The 19,573-nt window shown below is 45.5% G+C and overlaps 1 protein-coding gene across 1 annotated transcript in view; it reads left to right on the plus strand.

Moving 5' to 3' along the window:
• Positions 1–5,517, plus strand: part of LOC116519289 (dual oxidase 2-like) — a 46,731-nt gene extending 41,214 nt beyond the window's left edge. Inside the window, 6 exon segments of the mRNA XM_032233126.1 lie at positions 562–794; positions 1,065–1,223; positions 2,445–2,600; positions 4,088–4,180; positions 4,182–4,217; positions 4,781–5,517. Coding sequence (XP_032089017.1) covers positions 562–794; positions 1,065–1,223; positions 2,445–2,600; positions 4,088–4,180; positions 4,182–4,217; positions 4,781–4,903 — 800 coding nt within the window. The 3' untranslated portion in view covers positions 4,904–5,517.
• The last annotated feature ends 14,056 nt before the right edge of the window (positions 5,518–19,573 follow it).

A 19,573-nucleotide genomic window follows, 5' to 3' on the forward strand; every position in this document is an offset into this window, starting at 1 on the left:
TTCGGACTGTTTTCCGGCACTCTGGCACTCGTAAAGACCAGCTGGCCAGCATGCATGTGCATGCTGGAAACCAGAAGAGCAGCTGGTGCGCATGACCACAGAGAGGGCTCTGCGTGCCACCTCTGGCACATCTCAGTGGTGGGTTCCTACTGGTTTGGACCAGTTCAGCCACTGTGAATGTATGCATAGCACGCATCAAGTGTACCCCACACAGCACACCCATGAAGCATGCCCCATGCAGCATGCCCATGCAGCAAACCAACAGTAGTACCTGCCGGAATGAACCCCTGGCACATGTGTCATAGGGTCCCCATCATAGCCATATATCTAAAGGATGGCCATTGAGAAAGATGATCTAAAGAGACTCGCTGGAACCTGGAGGCCACATTTGGCCTGAGTGGTCCAACATAGTCTTTACTGTTTGTAGCTTCTCAGAGATAATCCTCTAATTTAGGTCTGCCTTATCTGAAACTTGCTTGTACCCAGATCATTGTAGAGAGCATTGTTGACTTGACCTTTCGTAGCAAATTCACAGGAAGCCTTTTTTTCCCCTTGATTCAGGGGTCACCAACCTGCAGTTCCAGAGACCCCAGGACTTTGACTACAGGTCTGGACAATGGGTACGGATTGCATGTTTGTCCCTGGGGACCAACGAGTACCATCCTTTCACTCTGACATCCGCTCCCCACGAAGACCTGCTAACTCTGCACATCCGAGCAGCTGGACCTTGGACAACTCGCCTGCGGGAACTCTACTCGCAAGAAAGCATCGCGGAAATCGGCAAATATCCCAAGGTCAGTCTGGATTTTTGTTTTGCCTTGCTTTTCTCCTGGTGTCAATTTCAGGAGAGGACACGCGGCCAACAAATATGGCTGGCCAACGTCAACCAAACTCTTCTGGTTCCAACCTGAAGAATGCTTTTCTTCCAATCCCCCCTGTAAATAGTTTGCAAAAATATACCCTGTCTCCCCGAAAATAAGACCACTTTGAGTGCATGCGCTAAAATAAGCCCTCCCTGAAAATATTACAACAAACCTTCCTTCTTTACCTCTGTTTCTTTGTAGCTCTATCTGGATGGGCCATTTGGAGAAGGACACCAGGAATGGAACAAATTCGAGGTGTCAGTCCTGGTGGGCGGTGGCATTGGAGTGACCCCCTTTGCCTCCATCCTTAAAGACCTTGTCTTCAAGTCTTCCGTTGGCTCCAGAATCCTGTGCAAGAAGGTGAGACTGGACCAACAGAGGTGTGATTGGGCTGCTGTACACCACTGACCTGAGATAGTGTCAGTGTTCGTGTTTAACATCAGGTGGTACAACTACTTTGACGATGAACTGCGCTACTTGAAACAGATAGTGGGGTTGTGGGATTTTGCTATGTGTGTTACATCTCACATTTCCTGACACTTACAGATGGGGAAAGACGGGCTCATACATTACATTTTATCTAGGCGGTATTTCCACTTTTCGACAATTCTTTAAAAAATTGTTTAAAAAATGCAAAAGAGCTATACTGACCGAGGCTTCCCAAGAGCAGGAAGCCAACTCCTGTTCCCCTTTTCTTAACTTATTGTGAATTCTGCTCATTCACATCCAGCAAAGTCTTTCAAGGGAGGATTTACAGTCACAGACCTTATCTGGCTTGGAGAGCTGCCAGGCCGATCTCTGCAGAACCTGGCAAGGAGTCTTTGAGAGTCACAAACCAATGAAGCGAACTAATTGTCTCCTGCAAACTCCACTCCCCTTTCGCTCCACTTTTATTCCCTCTGGGGGGGGGCATTCATTCTCCACCTGTGGCCTTCCTCCCAAGTTGACCCCTGTTCTATAGCTGCTCCCTTCGTCTGGCAACTCTGTGCATGTGCACACTGGGAACAGGCTCCAGCTGTTTGTCTGCCTCACTGATGTCTGACTCTGAAGGCAGCTGATAACTGTCAGACGGCTCTGGCCCCCCTCTCTTCCTCCGACACAGAGCCCCCTATCAGAGCCTTCCCCAGACTCCAGGACTGGACCATGTTCCTCCCCAGCTGCCTCACTGTCCGAATCTGCTGCCACCTCCATTGGCCGCTGGCAGGACACAACAAGAGGAAACATTGGAGTGTCGTTTCTCAACTTAGGAACTTTAAGATGTGTGAACTTCAACCACTAGAATTCCCCAATCAGTATGCCAAAGTTGAAAAACATTTACATTAGAGGAAGAGCACACCCTAAATAAGGTTTCGTTTAGAATAACCTGCAGAACTTATATTACAGCCAATTGTTTACAAACATAGACACTTTGGGCAAAAGGTTAGAGGGATATATTAGAAATGACTTTACATTTTCATGGAGATTTTTTTTTTAAAGAAAATAGAATTCACTTTTTGATACAAAACATGGGAAGGACAATTCCACTATTGAAAAATCATAGACATTATAAGGAGCTTACGGCCCTTTTTCTTGTTCTTCCAGATCTACTTCATTTGGGTAACCCGGACACAGCGGCAGTTTGAGTGGGTGGCCGACATTATCCGGGAGGTGGAGGAGAACGATCAACGTGACTTGGTCTCTGTCCACATCTACATCACCCAACTGGCTGAGAAGTTTGACCTGCGTACCACCATGCTGGTAAGTTCCCCCACAGTGGTGGGATCAGTGGTGGGATTCAGCCGGTTCGCACCTATTCGGGAGAACCGGTTGGTAACTTTCTAAGCAGTTCGGAGAATCGATTGTTGGAAGAAATCTCCTTTTGTTTTTTTCCACTTTGCAGGGCTAATCCTATAAGGAAGGCAGGAAGGAAACATTCTGGTGTTGTTTCTAGCCTAATCTTTATTGCCCTGCTTACAGAAACTGCTCTCTGGTTAACCCTTACTACATTGTAACAGCTAAGGTGAAGCGCCCATCAATGTAAGTGATGTTGAGTTGGCCATGCCCACCCAGTAACATGACCACCAAGCCCACCTACCCTGCTGGTCATTAGGGCAGAGAACCGGTTGTTAAATTATTTGAATCCCACCACTGGGTGGGATTCAAATAATTTAACAACCGGTTCTCTGCCCTAATGACCAGCTGGGTAGGCATGACTCAGTGTCATGTGGCCATGGCCAACTCAACATCAGTCACGTCGATGTGTGCTTCACCTTAGCTGTTACATGTAGTCATGGTTAACCGGAGAGGCAGTTTCTGTAAGCAGGGCAACAAAAATGAAGCTAGAAACAACAACAGAATGCTTCCTTCCAGCCATCCTTACAGGATTAGCCCTGTAAAGTGGGGGGGGGGGGGGAACACAAAATGAGATATCTTCCAACAACCGGTTTTCCAAAACTGCAATAGCAATAGCAGTTAGACCTTATATACCGCTTCATAGGGCTTTCAACCCTCTCTAAGCGGTTTACAGAGTCAGCATATCCCCCCCACAATCTGGGTCCTCATTTTAACCCACCTCGGAAGGATGGAAAGCTGAGTCAACCCTGAGCCGGTGAGATTTGAACCGCTGAACTGCAGATAGCAGTTCAGCTGAAGTGGCCTGCCGTACTGCACTCTACCCACTGCGCCACCTCGGCTCCACTGCTTGGAAAGTTAACAACCGGTTCTCCTCGAATAGTTGTGAGCCGGCTGAATCCCACCACTGGTCCCTGTTCCCCCCCCCCCAGTGCAATTTACTTGGGGCTCTATATCGAGGCGCCTTCAAGAAAATAAAATTCAAGAAGTCACGTTCTCGTTTATTAACCTTAAGAGTTAGTAGCAAAAAGTCCAGAGATGGAGTTTTGTCCTAGAGCGTCTGCAGTGGGTCCAAAGGAATTGGGTATGTACCATTAAAATGGTGCAATTAAGAAATAAAGGCGGGATACAGTTGGGCAGATCAGTAAGCGCCCAACTCATTTTGATCTTAACTATGACTATTGTGTGCCTTCATTCCCAGTCTTCTTGGGTCTCCTCATTTTCAGTCTGGGACCAATGTTTCTGATAGTACCCATCAGTCTAGTTCCACACTGGAATCGAGGACTTCCATGGTGACCGGATTAGCGATTGTTGATCCCTCAATGGAACAGAGGTTCCCTTGTCCTCCAGATGCCCAACAGCTGAGTTCTAATGATCGGTTGATCTCTTTCCAGTACATCTGTGAACGTCACTTCCAGAAGGTCCTCAACAAGAGCTTGTTCACAGGCCTGCGTTCCATCACCCACTTTGGACGACCACCCTTTGTGCCCTTTTTTCTGCTCCTTGCAAGAGGTCCATCCTGAGGTCAGTGACCACCTATGCAGGTTGGGGAAGGCGGTGAAGACTGAACTTCTGTGGGTTCCGTGACGATTTGTTGCAGGCAGGAACATTTGTGCATGGATCAGAGGGACTCTCAGCTATGTGGTTGAACATCTTAAGGAACCTCCAAAGGTTCCTTGACCCAGCTCCAATTGCTTGAAAGACATTTCAGAGAGGAGGAAACCCATGAGAAACTTCACATCTCTTTACAGCTAAAGACAGAGGAGGAATGTGATGGGAACTTTGGCTAAATGTTGCCTTCTCCCATGGCTGCTCCTCCATCTAGATCACTGTTTTTCAAACTTAGCAACTTTAATACAAGTGGATTTCATCTCCCAGAATTCCCCAGCCATGATGTTGGCTGAGGAATTCTGGGACTCCAACTTCCACATGGTGGCTGAGGAATTCTGGGAATTGAAATCCACTTATATTCAAGTTGGGCCAGGTTTGGCCTCGATGTTGAAGCAGGGGGGAATTTAATTATTTCCCACATTTATTTTATTTTGCACCTCTGTGATTCTGAGCACTTTTCTGCTTTTTGTTCCCAGGTACGGAAAATTGGTGTTTTCAGCTGTGGCCCACCGGGCATGACAAAGAATGTGGAGAAAGCATGCCAGAAAATCAACAAGCGGGATCAAACTCACTTTATCCATCACTATGAGAATTTTTAGTCATTCTTTTCCGAAGACTCGATTGTGTTTCGTGGGTATATAAGTAGAGGTTCACCGTTGGCTGCGTTCCTCTCTTTCTCTCGAAAGGGAAGGAGAAAGAAACAGCCTTATTTTCAACAGAGTCTTGGATGAAATATTTTAGATGTTCAGAAAGCCATACTTTTTGTCCTGTCCAGAACTTCAATTGAGGTCTCACAGTTGACAAAGATAACCAAGGGCCCATCCTTGGTCAGCCCCCACAGGTCTCACATTTGCACCTCCTGTAAGAAAAGTCTGGACAACTAGAAAACAGAGTGATATGATATCATTGAGACTAAGGCAGCCCTTTCGTTACAAGTGCAGACTCGTTCAGATTTAACAGGTAACTAAACCTCCTAGATTATAGCTTTGTAACACTCCCTGTCAATTATTTATTCAACAATCCTTAATTCACTCCAACAATTACAGTTCCTAAGTTGGACAGAGATAAATTATTCTTCCCTTAACCCAATTTAACCTCACTGTTTATCATCAGCGTAAGCTTAAACGGTGCCTTAAGTTCCAGCAACATGTGTGAACCTGTTGGATTTATGTTAGAGGTAGCTCTGATTTTACAGGTGACATTGGACACATAGAAGCAGCCGTGATGGACAGATAACGATAAACATAGAATGGAAAATCCTATATAGATGTTGGGTCAAATAAAGGATATCCTGCAGGCTGGTTGGGGAATTCTAGCAGTTGAGGTCCATATGTCTTAAAGTCTATGGAGCTTCTCGGACGTCCACGGTTGTCCCAAAGGTGCTTTTTCAAGAGGCAACTGGACTTTTTTTTCCTTTGAAGGCATTTCACTTCTCATTCAAGAAGCTTCTTCAGTTCTTCTGAAGAAGAAACTTCTTTGATGAGAAAAAGACAAGAAAGTCCAATTGCCTCCTGAGAAAGCAGCTTTGGGACAACCGTCACCCGGATAATTGAGAAACTCTACAGACTTTTAGCTACACAATTTGGGAAGAACACTCCACCCTATAAAATGCTAAGGATGTCGTAGGGGTTTATACACTGAAGTTGAATGCAGACACCTACTCAGAAAACATAGCTACTAATATAGATTAGAACTTGACCGCTCTTATGCCATATTGCCGAAGGTGGTAGAAATAAAAACATTAGAGAATTCTTTATGGAGCAAACTCTTCATGGAGCGCGTTCTTGATGGAGTCTTCTAAAGCTTGGTTGATTCCTCTAAGATTTGTTTCATTCATTTTGGTTTAGTTGATGGAGTGCATTAATTGTGTGTATGTTTGTATGTAGTGCTCATATTAAAGATTTGTTTCAACTGAAATATATTCTCTTGAATCAATTTTTTGTTACTTTAACAATGACTTCCAGGAGTCCCCATTTATTTGTACAACCTACTAGCCTGTTTTTTTTCTCCATTTGTTTGGAATGAATGAGGTTCTCCTCAATGTTTGAATGTCATCTACTCTGCTGGTGTTCCAAAGAATCATGAAGATCTGGCTCTTTGTGCAGCCCTTGGCAAGTATGCTGGTCAAGGAACTCTGGGAAGTCCTGCCAAAATTGAGAAATGCTGGACTACACCAAAGATTAAAAGCTTCCAAGGGCATAATGAGAAAGATAGATAGATAGATAGATAGATAGATAGATAGATAGATAGATAGATGGATGGATGGATGGATGGATGGATGGATGGATGGATGGATGGATGGATGGACGGATGATGGATGGATGGATGGACGGGTGGACGGGTGGACAGGTGGATGGGTGGACAGATGGATGATGGATGGATGGATGGACGGATGGATGGATGGACGGGTGGACGGATGGATAGGTGGATAGGTGGATGGATGATGGATGATGGATGATAGATGAATGGACGGATGGACGGGTGGACGGGTGGACGGATGGATGGATGGATGGACGGATGGACGGATGGATGGATGATGGATGGATGGATGGATTATGGGTGATGGATGATGGATGATGGATGATGGATGATGGGTGGGTGGGTGGGTGGGTTAGTTTGCTTAATTGGTCTGTGACTCTCCGAGACTCCTTGCCAAGTTCTGCAGATATTGGCCTGTCAGCTCTCCAAGCCAGATAAGGTCTGTGACTATAAATCCTCCCTTGAAAGACTTTGCTGGATGGGAATGAGCAGAATTCACAGTCAATTAATAAAAGGGTTTTTTGTCGGGACAAGGAGTTTGCTTCATGCTCTTGGGAAGCCTCGGTCAGAACAAGTTCATACATTGTGCTGAATCAGGGATCTCCAAACACGGCAACTTTAAGACTAATGGACTTCTGCTAGCTGGGGAATTCTGGGAGTTGAAGTCCACAAGTCTTAAAGTTGCCAAGTTTGGAGACCCCTGTGTTTTGAGCCATAGTTGGTTGGATGCTGGGTTTCTAAATTATATAAATTGCAATAAGATGCAATAAATTCTGAATCTTTCCCCCGTCCCATCCAGTCCACCTTGAGTTCATGGCAGTCTGGCCCTGGGCAATAGCAAAAGGCAAGTGTGAAGTGGCAGGTGACATTTCTGGAGCTTTGGCCAATGCCCCTTTAAACTGGTCTCTTCCCTGGCAAGGACATCTGCCCTATCACTCCTGTGGGCTCTTGCTCGAGTCAGCTGCTCCCTCTCCAGCTGATGCCAAGTTTGATGACTAGGAACAAAGTTCCTTCATAAGCCTGGAGGCACTTCGCAGGAAGGCAAAGCTATAATTATTGTCTAGACAAATACAGCCCTTGGTTTCATAGCAACTCACGTTTATATATGAGCTGTTTCTACTGAGTTCTGCAGAATGACACCAAATCAGAACTCGGTAATCCTTTCAAATCCTCAAGGGGAGAGAAGGATTAGAGAGCTGAGAAGGGGATGTCGGGTGCTTTCACACGCAAGATTTGTGACTTGGCTTGTCATCCAAAGATGGAACAGGAAGATCTCCTCCCCTTTGATTTATAGCCAAAAAAGGAAGGTCCATGATCATCGCACCACATCAGAAATTGGCCCGTGGAGTCACAACTGAAAGAGATCCAGCAATCCTGCTTTTGTCTTTGGAGAAAGGGGTAGTTCTTAAAAGCTGGTGGCATGTAACAGTAGTGTATTAGCCCTTAAGCAGACTAAGCATGTGCTTAGGGCACCAGGCCCAAAGGGGGCACCACAAAGTTGAGAAAGAAAGAAAAAACAAGGAAGATTTGCACAGTATTTACAAAGGAGGGGGGCACCAAGGTTTGTCAATGCTTAGGGCACCAGAGAGCCTTAATCCACCACTGGTGGCATAGGGCTCAATCTGGAGTTGTCTGGTTCTTTAACTTTAACTTTAATAGGATTTGTATGCCGCCCACTCCCATAGGGACTCTGGGCGGCTCACAACAAAGTAAAAACATTTAAAATATTTAAAAAATACAATATTAAAATTAATACAACATCCATTCCATCAAGTGGGGCTGGAAATTAATCAACAGCCCCAGGCCTGCCGGAACAGCCAGGTCTTGGTCACTTTACGGAAGGCCGGGAGAGTGGTGAGGGTCCAGATCTCTGCGGGTAGCTCGTTCCATAAGGCCGGTGCAGGTACAGAGAAGGCCCTCCCTCAGGGAGCCACCAGCTGGCATTGTCCGGTCGACGGCACCCGGAGGAGGCCCAACTTGTGTGATCTTATTGGTCGTAGGAAGGTGAATGGCAGGAGGCGGTCTCTCAGGTAGCCAGGTCCAATACCATGTAGGGCTTTAAAAGTAATGACTAGCACCTTGAAGCGGGTCCGGAGACCAATGGGAAGCCAGTGCAGCTCACGGAGGATAGGTGTAACATGGGTGTATCTAGGTACACCCATTATCGCTCGCGCGGCTGCATTCTGGACCAGTTGTAGTCTTCGGACACTCTTCAGGGGCAGCCCCATGTAGAGCGCATTACAGTAATCCAGTCTTGAGGTGACAAGGGTGTGGGTGACCATTCAAAGTGCCTCCCGGTCCAGATAGGGCCGCAACTGGTGCACCAGGCGCACCTGGGCAAAGGCCCCCCTGGTCACAGCCGACAAATGGTGTTCTAACGTCAGCTGTGGATCCAGGAGGACACCCAAATTGTGGGCCCTCTCCGAGGGGCGAATAACTTCGCCCCCCAGGCTAAGAGGTGGAATGTCAGGACCATCCTTGGGGGGCAACATCAATAGCCACTCGGTCTTGTCTGGATTGAGTGCAAGCTTGTTCGCTCCCATCCAGACCCTGACAGCCTCCAGGCACTGGCACATGACTTCAACTGCTTCACTGAAGTTCTCTTGCAAAGAGGCCTGGTTTAGGGTGAAGATGAAACTGGGAGACTTTGGGAGGCTTTGGAATTATCTTTCACCAATGTCCAGGAAGGAGATTGAAACGTTCTAAAGTTCATCCCCTGGTCACTGTTTCTCCAGAAAGCCAAATATGCCCTTCCTATATTTAAGTTGCACTTAGGTCTATATTTGTACTGTGGCCATATGAATGAACTCCTACCAATGTTGCCCAAATCCTTTTTAGCCTGTGAAGTTTTCCCTCTTTCTTGCTAAAAGGTATACAACACAACCTAAGTCCACTTGAGCCATAGGTAAAGGGTTTGTAAGGGTCAGGTGGGAAAAAATATTGCTCTAATCCTAATGTGTGGCTGAATGATCTGATGCCAGGAGGATGATTGGATGGATGGATGGATGGATGGATGGATGGATGGATATGATGGGTGGATGGGTGAATATGATGGTTAGATGGATGGATATGATGGTTGGATGGATGGATATGATGGGTGGATGGGTGAATATGATTGGATGGATGAATATGATTGTTGGATGGGTGAATATGATTGGATGGATGGATATGATGGTTGGATGGGTGAATATGATTGGATGGATGAATATGATGGGTGGATGGGTGAATATGATTGGATGGATGGATATGATTGTTGGATGGGTGAATATGATTGGATGGATGGATATGATGGTTGGATGGGTGAATATGATTGGATGGATGGATATGATGATTGGATGGATGGATATGATGGTTGGATGGGTGAATGTGATTGGATGGATGGATATGATGGTTAGATGGATGGATATAATGATTGGATGGATGGATATGATGATTGGATGGATGGATATGATGGCTGGATGGGTGAATGTGATTGGATGGATGGATATGATGGTTAGATGGATGGATATAATGATTGGATGGATGGATATGATGGTTGGATGGATGGATATGATTGGATGGATGGATGGATGGGTGAATATGATGGTTGGATGGGTGAATATGATGGTTGGATGGATTAATGGATGGATGGATTAGATGGATTAGATGCTGGATGGACAAGAAACAGAGATAATTTATATTTTGCCTTTTCCCTGGAAAAGGCAGCTAAGAACAAAATACATACCGCCAGCAGATAAAAGGAATTGATTTAAGTTGCCATTCAACCCCATTAAAACAACATAGAAGGCCAACCCAACTGCCTCTGGAGGGGTCCATTGGGAAGCAGCACCAGCTCAAGCCTGGGGTAGATACCCAATTAGGTGAAGCATAAATGACTTGGGGCTGCAGGCAGTCTTACTCCATACGCCATCACCCCACATTCCTTTGAGGGACTATTCAACATGTCAGGACACACAATCCCACAATCTGTTTTTTTTTCTCTTTTTTTTTTTTTCCATCTGCAGCATGATCCACCATCACTAACAGTTCCTAGGGGTCAACATTCCTTCATGACAGGCTCTGAATGCATCCGAGATGGTTGTACTGCGAAAGCCAATTGAAAAAAGTTGGCCTTTTCTGCGAATGTTAGCAGTAGACAGGAGTTATTTGCATACGGAGTTATTAATAGCCTCTCTGCCACTTCTGTGTAAATCACGGGTTCAGTGACATTTATTGAGAGGATATTGATTCTTACTTATCAGAGAGGGAAAACAGTGAACAGGGCTGGGTTTATTTATTTTGTCTCAAGCAAAACATTTATAATGAAGTTTCTCAGAGTATATAATAGACTCAACTTCCTGACCAAATAAAATCGCATACGTGTTTGGCGTATCTCACCATGTGGTTCGTGTCTTCTAGGTGTTTTCATTTTCTGCAGAAAAGTGACTCATTGTCTTTCTTGTTTTAAAAGCTTATTTTGCTTTTAGAATGTTGCCAATATTTGAACTAATCAAGGAGAGGAGCAACCTAGAATTAAGGAGAAATTTCCTGACAATGAGAACAATTAATCAGTGGGACAGCTTCCCTCCAGACATTGTCAATGCTCCAACACTGGAAGCTTTTAAGAAGATGTTGGATAGCCATTTGTCTGAAGTGGTGTAGGGTTTCCTGCCTAGGCAGGGGGTTGGACTAGAAGACCTCCAAGGTCCCTTCCAACTCTGTTATTCTGTTCTGTTCAATATTGGGAGGGCGATATGGAAAGACCAGTATCCACTCAGCCTTAGAAGATGCTAACCACAATTGCTGGTGAAACATCAGGAGATCTTGTGGATCAGGAGGAGACCACTAAACCCTAAATTCCAATAGTGTCCAACTTTGGGAAGAGTGTTTGCGAGACTCTCAAAATATCAAAAGTGGGTTCCTTGCTAAGCAAGACAGTTATGAAGAGAGCTTTGCCCCGTTTGACGACCTTTCTTGCCACTGTTGTTAAGTGAATCACTGCCGTTGATAAGTTAGTAACACGGCCTTGAAGGAATCTGTCTTCCCCGTTGACGTTGCTTGTCAGAAGTTCGCAAAAGGGGACCCCATGTTCCTGGGACACTGAAACTGTCGTAACTACATGCCAGTTACCAAGCAACTGAATTTTGATTACATTAATTGTCCTAAGTCACTTTTTCAGTGCTGTTGTAACTTTGGTCACTAAACCAATATAGTTATAAGTTGACGATTTCATGTACACAGAAGGTTGGATTGAGAGTTGAATTGTGTTTGCATCAATTGCTGTGTATGTGTTGTGGCCTGTCAGCAGCCTAGCTGAGCTGGTAGCAGATTCGGACAGTGAGGAGGTTGGGGAGGAACATGGGCCAGTCCTGGAGTCTGGGGAAGGCTCTGATGAGGGCTCTGTGTCAGAGGGCAGAGAGGAGGCAAGGGCTGTATGACAGTTATCAGCTTCCTTCGGAGTCGGCCATCAGTGGGGCAGAACAGTTGGAGCCTGTTCCCAGTGTGCGTATGCAGAGAGTTGCCAGATGAAGGGAACAGCTAAAGAACAGGGGTCGACTTGGGAGTAAGGCCACAAGCGGAGGATGGATGGCCCCTCCCATAGGGAATTAAAGAGGAGCGAAAGGGGAGGAGAGCTTGCAGGAGACAATTAATTTGAGACTCCTTGCCAAGTTTTACAGATATCAGCCTGGCAGCTCTCCAAGCCAGATAAGGTCTGTGACTGTAAATCCTCCCTCGAAAGACTTTGTTGCAGGTGGATGAGCAGAATTCAAAGTACATTTATTAATGTATAAAATTAATAAATTTTAAATTTAAATTTTAAAATTAATAAAATTAATTAATTTTATTAAAGGGGTTTTTGTTGGGACAAAGAGTTTGCTTCATGGTCTTGGGAAGCCTCGGTCAGAACGAGTTCATACATTGTGCTGAATCAGGGATCTCCAAACACAGCAACTTCAAGACTAATGGACGTCTGCTAGCTGGGGAATTCTGGGAGTTGAAGTCCACAAGTCTTAAAGTTGCCAAGTTTGGAGACCCCTGTGTTAAGCCATAGTTGGTTGGATGCTGGGTTTCTAAATTATATAAATTGCAATAAGATGCAATAAATTCTGAATTCGGAACAGAATGCTGTTACACATCTCATACCTCAAATCTCCCAGCAGAAAAATCTGAACATTATATATATATATATATATATATATATATATATATATATATATATATATGTGTGTGTGTGTGTGTGTGTGTGTGTGTGTGTGTGTGTGTGTGTGTATATATATGTATATATATGTGTGTGTGTGTGTGTGTGTGTGTGTTGTATTTTTGCTGATAAGTAAATAAAGGGAGATTAGTATAGATCTATTTCAAGCTATTTAGCTCTCATCAGCTAGCCCAGTGTTTTTCAACCACTGTGCCGCGGCACACTAGTGTGCCGTGACATAGTGTAAGGTGTGCCGTGGGAAAATTACTTTATATATAGTCAATATAGGCACAGAGTTAAATTTTTTAACATTTTCTAATGGTGGTGTGCCTCGTGATTTTTTTCATGAAAAAAGTGTGCCTTTGCACAAAAAAGGTTGAAAAACACTGAGCTAGCCATACCCTTACTGGGATTCGAGCCTGTGCTATATTACATCATAGGCAGACGTCTTAGCCATTAAGCCACAGGCTCTCCTCCTTATCAGCTGAAGCCAGGGAGGAAGGTATATATTTAGTGTCACAACCCCTGGTATGCCCCAATTATGGGAGGAAGCTAACTGCTTCCATATCTGTCAATCGGCTCGTCACAAGAGTCCATCGCGACAGAAACCCAATATTTTTACTGTTGCCTTTTGTATATATATATACTCCTGTTCCATAACACAAATGGAGGATATGGTTTTTTGAGGCATCTTAACAAAAGCTGAACAGAGAACTGAACAGAATTCAGATTTGCTAAATTCCTACGCCATTTGTACAAACTGCCTACTTATTTTTTGAGCGTCACAGCTGAGATACATGTGCAAAGTTTTTTTTTTTAAAAACTCATCTTGGTAGTCTGTCACCTAATAGTGTGATATAAACCACAACAAAGTATTGCAGCTTTGTGAGCGAGCTTAGCTCTTTCTTTTTATCCTTGAAGTGGCAATGTTATGTATAACAAGGCAGAAAAACACGGGGCCTCAACAATTGGGCTCAAATTTGCACTTCCCAATTTTGCAAAATGCCACTGGGATGGTAGGAAGGCACCGTGAGCAATAAATGTGTTTTGGAAAGATAAGACCTAAGCATCGTTTGTGAGTTCCAGCCCTTGTGGGAAAGGACACAGCCCTCTAAGGCAAAAAAAGAACAGCGGTAAAGGAAACAGTTATTAATTCGTCAAATTGTTTATTCACAACCTGATAATCCAGGTTCAAGTTCCCCCATGGCATGGAAGTTTCTTGGTTGACCTCAGGCCAGTCTTTGGCCGGAAATTAGAAACTCTTTTTGTGGGGGAGATCCACCACGCCCTGCCAAGTTGCAAGCGGGTTGCACAATTCTGCATGTGTGGAATTTCCCCTCTGCATTTTTAAAGGCCCTTTTATTCTTTAAGGAAAGTCAACAAGGAAATTGGTGGCTTTACAAGAAATTGTCAAAGTCCAGGACTGAAGCAATTCTAGAGAAATGCCGGGGGAGGATCCCTTCAATTCTAGAGAAATGCCGGGGGAGGATCCCTTCAAAACTTAGCCGCTGAATGAGATGCCTCCAAGTTATCATATGGGGTTAGATTTTTCAACAACTGTAACTGCCTTGAACCCCATTCAGGCCCAGGATACCTGCGAGACCACCTACTGCCACCGGTAGCTTCCCACCATCCAGTGCGATCCCACAGAGTTGGCCTCCTCAGGGTGCCATCGGCCGGACAGTGTCGGCTAGCGACCCCCAGGGGGAGAGCCTTCTCTGTGGGAGCCCCTTCCCTCTGGAATGAGCTGCCTCCCGAGCTTCATATAATCCCCGACCTCGGGTCCTTCCGACGCGCCCTAAAAAGTTGGCTTTTCCAGCAAGCCGGCCTGGCCTGAACAAAACAAAATAAATGATTGATTATTGTTAATTTTAATCGAATTTTTTAAATGTTATTGTTATTCTTAATTGGGTTTGTTTTTTGGATACCTTAATTTTTTTAAAAACTTTTGTAATATGTGTTTTTTTTAATGTTGTAAGCCGCCCTGAGTCCTTTGGGAGAAGAGTGGCATATACATCCAATAAACAAACAAATTCAAAAATTTTCCCTACCGATTCTGTGGGCGTGGCTTGGTGGTCATGTGACCAAGTGGGCATGGCTTGGTGGCCTTGTGACCAAGTGGTCGTGGCTGCACAACTGACTCACACACCACGTAAAAGCAGCTGGACTTCACACAAAATGGCCCCTGCAATGAGCAGGAACCTCACAGACAACAGGAACAGCTGATTGTCATACAGCTGACCAGTAGTAGAAAGATGCTAAAAAAAGTTTTTTAAAAAGTTCCCACAATTGCCTGGCACAACTGATTGTCACACAGCTGAACAGTAGTTAAAAAAATGCTTTGAAAATGTTTTTAAAAGGTTCCCACGATTGCCCAGAACAGCTGATCGTTGCACAGCTGATCATCGGAACTTTTTTTTACTTTTTTAAGCATTTTTTTACTACCATTTCAGGTGAACACTAGCATTTTTTACTACTGGTTCAGGCGACCGTCCCAAATCGGAAGCATTTCATTCCTGATCCAACCACCTTCTTTCTAGTGAGGGATAGGATTCTACCCAGAACTATGACAGACAAAACTAGGACATCAAGGTTCAAGGTTCATTTTATTTATATGCCGCCCTATTCCTGGCGGGACTCAGGGCGGCGCACAAACCCAAAGGAGGGGAAGGGAAACACAAGAACTACAACAAAAAGTACACGGAATTTAAAACAACAAAACAGCCACACAATTCGAGAGGGGAAGGGAACTCATCGACCCCAGGCCTGCCGACACAGCCAGGTTTTAACGGCTTTTCGGAAGGCCTGGAGAGAGGTGAGGGTCCGAATCTCTGCGGGGAGCTCGTTCCAAAGGGCCGGAGCCGCCACAGAGAAGTCCTTCCTCCGGGTAGTAGCCAGATGACATTAGCTAGTAGACGGAACCCGGAGGAGGCCTAATTGCCAAGAGCCAAGGTGGCGCAGTGGTTAAATGCAGCACTGCAGGCTACTGCTAGATCAGCAGTTCAGCGGTTCAAATCTCACCGGCTCAGGGTTGACTCAGCCTTCCATCCTTCCGAGGTGGGTAAAATGAGGACCCAGATTGTTGGGGGCAATATGCTGACTCTCTGTAAACCGCTTAGAGAGGGCTGAAAGCCCTATGAAGCGGTATATAAGTCTACTGCTATTGCTAATCTGTGTGATCTAATGGGTCTCTGAACTGCAAAAGAACGCCAATGTTGACTTTGCAAATGTAGCCAAGATTCTAGTGTTTCCTTAGAACAGGGTTTCCCAATCTTGACCCCTTGGTGAGAGGGTGGCATTAATGTCCACTTATCTTGACTATGGAATGTAGGGTTTTTGCCAAGGTTCTAGTATTTCCTTAGAGCAATGTTTCCCAATCTTGACCACTTGAAGAGGTGTGAAATTGGCATTAAAGTCCACCCATTAAGAGTCATGGTTCGAAGGCAGTACTGCAGGCTACTTCTGCTGACTGCCAGCTGCCAGAGGTTCAGCAGTTCGATCCTGACTGGCTCAGGGTTGACTCAGCCTTCCATCCTTCTTCCAAGGTGGGTAAAATGAAGACCCAGATTATTGTGGGCAGGAGGCTGACTCTGTAAACCACTTAGAGAAGGCTGTAAAAGTACTGTGAAACGGTATACAAATCTAAGTACTATTGCTATCTTCCTTCCTTCCTTCCTTCCTTCCTTCCTTCCTTCTTTCCTTCCTTCCTTCTTTCTTTCTTTCCCTTTACAGTGTTTAGAATGCAGTAGTACAGGCTAAATCTGCCCACTGCCATCAGTTCGATCCTGACCAGCTGAAGGTTGACTCAGTCTTCCATCCTTCCAAGGTGGGTAAAATGAGGACCCAGATTATTGTGGACAAGAGGCTGACTCTGTAAATTGCTTAGAGTGGGCTGTAAAGTACTTGGAAGAGGTATAGCGATAGCAATAGCAGTTAGACTTATATACCGCTTCATAGGGCTTTCAGCCCTCTCTAAGCAGTTTACAGAGTCAGCATATCGCCCCCACAGTCTGGGTCCTCATTTCACCCACCTCGGAAGGATGGAAGGCTAAGTCAACCTTGAGCCGGTGAGATTTGAACTGCTGAACTGCAGATAGCAGTTCAGCTGAAGTGGCCGGCAGTACTGCACTCTAACCACTGCTATTGCCATCTTCATTAATGATTGTAGGGATTTGTGCCAAGATTCTAGCATTTCCTTAGAAGTCTCTCCCAGTTTTTGGCCACTCGAAGAGGTGTGGTTGACGTTGGAGTTCACCCATCATCTAAGGGCCGAGATCAGGAAGCACTGCCTCAGATACTCAAAACCAGAGAGGAGACCAACCTAGGAGATGATTTTGACCACAAATTAAGGCTTTAAAAATGACTCAACCAAGGAACTTAAATATAGGCAAGAAACTGAAATGCTAATCCACGCAGGTCCAGAATATGGCTAATGTCAACCTGCAAATTACGGGGCTCATTTCCCAGCTGGAACGGTGTCATCGGGTAGTTTTCAGGTTCTCTACTCCTGTTAAGAGATGCCACCAAAAAAAGGATGACATGAACTAGAGATGACTCTCCCCCCCCCCCCCCAGTAGAAATCCTGTGGCTCAGTTGGGGTTTTAGAGCCCTCAATTACTCGTATCACCCATAAACGCTTCTTCCTCCCTTGCTAAATACATGTGCAAGGCAGTGCTGGGATTCAAAAGGTTTTACTGCCGGTTCTGTGGGTGTGGCTTTGTGGGCGTGGCAGGAGGATACGGCAAAATCCCCATTCCCTCCCCACCCCACTAACCTGCTTCTCAGCTCCCTTCTCCTGTTCAGGGCAACAGAAGAAGATCAGCTGTGAGGCAGCCGGGGCGGGGCCAGCCTATTTGCCAGTTCTCCGAACTACTCAAAGTTTCCACTACCGGTTTTCCAGAACCTGTCAGAACTGGCTGAATATCACCTCCGGTCCAGGGTTGAGTTCCTACCAGTTCTAACCTCTTCTATAGAAGAGGTTCCACAAATCTACAGTACCGTTTAGAACCGGTTCCAGTTCCCTCCCCCTGCCCGTCCACCCATCATCAAGATGAAGAGCGAGAGGAGGAATTCTGGGAGTTGAAGTCCACAAGTCTTAAAGCTGCCAAGTTTGAACACCCCTGAGGGTTTTTTCTAAAGGGTTTGGGGTGCAAGGGTGTTGTAACTTGACAGTTTTAAGACTTGCACACTTCAGTGCCAGAGTTCCTGAGCCAACATGACTGGAGGAGGAATTCTGGGAGTTGAAGTCCACAAGTCTTAAAGCTGCCAAGTTTGAACCTCCCTGGGTTTTTTTTTTTCTAAAGGGTTAGGGGTGCAAGGGTCTTGTAACTTGACAGCTTAAGACTCGTGTGCTTCAAATGCCAGAGTTTCTGAGCCAACATTTTGGTTGCTAAGCAAGAGTGTTGTTAAGTGAGTTTCACCACATTTTACAAGTTGGTCACGCCCATCCAGTCACATGACTGCCAAGCCACTCCCACTCCATCACATGGCTGCCAAGCCACTCCCACCCAGTCACATGGCTGGCAAGTCACTCCCATCCGGTCACATGGCCGGCAAGCCACTCCCACAAAGCAGACCACACCTACAGAAGAGGTTCTAAAACATTTTTGAAATCCACCACTGCTCTGGTCCCAGGGTACATAAATATACCTTATGTGTGTCTAGTTTGATGAAAAGAAGGACTAGGAGTGACATGGTAGCAGTGTTCTAATTATCTAATATCCACAAAGAAGAGGGAGTCAATTTATTTTCCAAAGCACCTGTAGGTAGGACAAGAAACTATGGATGGAAACAGTGGTGGTTTGCAGGCGGTACGCCCCGGTACAGGCGTACTGGTGCCTGCCCGGAGCACTGGGTAACATTCTGGTACAATGCTCCGGAGGGCCTACCTGAACTCACCTGTATTTGAGCTCTTTGGCACGTCCGCGCACGGAGCACACGGTGCATGTGCAATGCTCCGCCGAGCAGCTGGAGCGTCGCAGAGGCTCGCAGAGGCATCGCAAGAGGTAAGGACGCATGCGCGTGTTCATGTGGGGGATGCCGAGCCCCGTTGCAACACTATCAGTTGCAACAGGATCCGGAACCCACCGCTGGATGGAAACTAATCAAGCAGAGAAGCAACCTAGAACCTAGGAGAAATTTCCTAACAGGGAGAACAATGAATCAGTGGAATCTGTGGATGTCCCAACACTGGAAGCTTTTAAGAAGAAGTTGAGCCGCCATTTGTCTGCAGAAAAGTGAATCATTGTGTTTCTTGTTTTAAGATTGCTTTGCTTTTAGAAAGTTGGCAATATTTGAACCAATCAAGGAGAGGAGCATCCTAGAACTAAGGAGAAATTTCCTGACAGTTAGAACAATTAATCAGTGGAACAGAAGTTGCCTCCAGAAGTTGTGAATGCTCCAACACTGGAAGTTTTTAAGAAGAGATTGGAGAACCATTTGTCTGGAGTGGTGTAGGGTTTTCTGCATGAGCAGGGGGTTGGACTAGAAGACCTCCAAGGTGCCCTCCGACTCTGTTATTCTTCTTAAGGGACTAATTCTATAATTCTAAGCACCTTTCGTTGGAATAAAGAGGAAGCTTGTGCCCAGATAAATACACAGCGGTGTATTTTTTAGAAGCCTGGCTTTCAGGAAGTGTGGAGGGGATTGGAAATACTGAAGTGTTGCCTTTCAATGTTTAGATTAAAAAAATAAAAAAAAGATTAGGACGCCGACAATCTGCAAACACTGCTGAAATTGTGGTTAGCAGGACTGCCCCACCCTTACGCAGAGGCAAACGGTGCCTCAAATGACAAGAGACCAGAATAGGAATAAGGTGGGAGAGAGGGAGGGG

This window comes from Thamnophis elegans, chromosome 16, assembly GCF_009769535.1.
Source record: "Thamnophis elegans isolate rThaEle1 chromosome 16, rThaEle1.pri, whole genome shotgun sequence".
Classification (NCBI taxonomy): domain Eukaryota; kingdom Metazoa; phylum Chordata; class Lepidosauria; order Squamata; family Colubridae; genus Thamnophis; species Thamnophis elegans.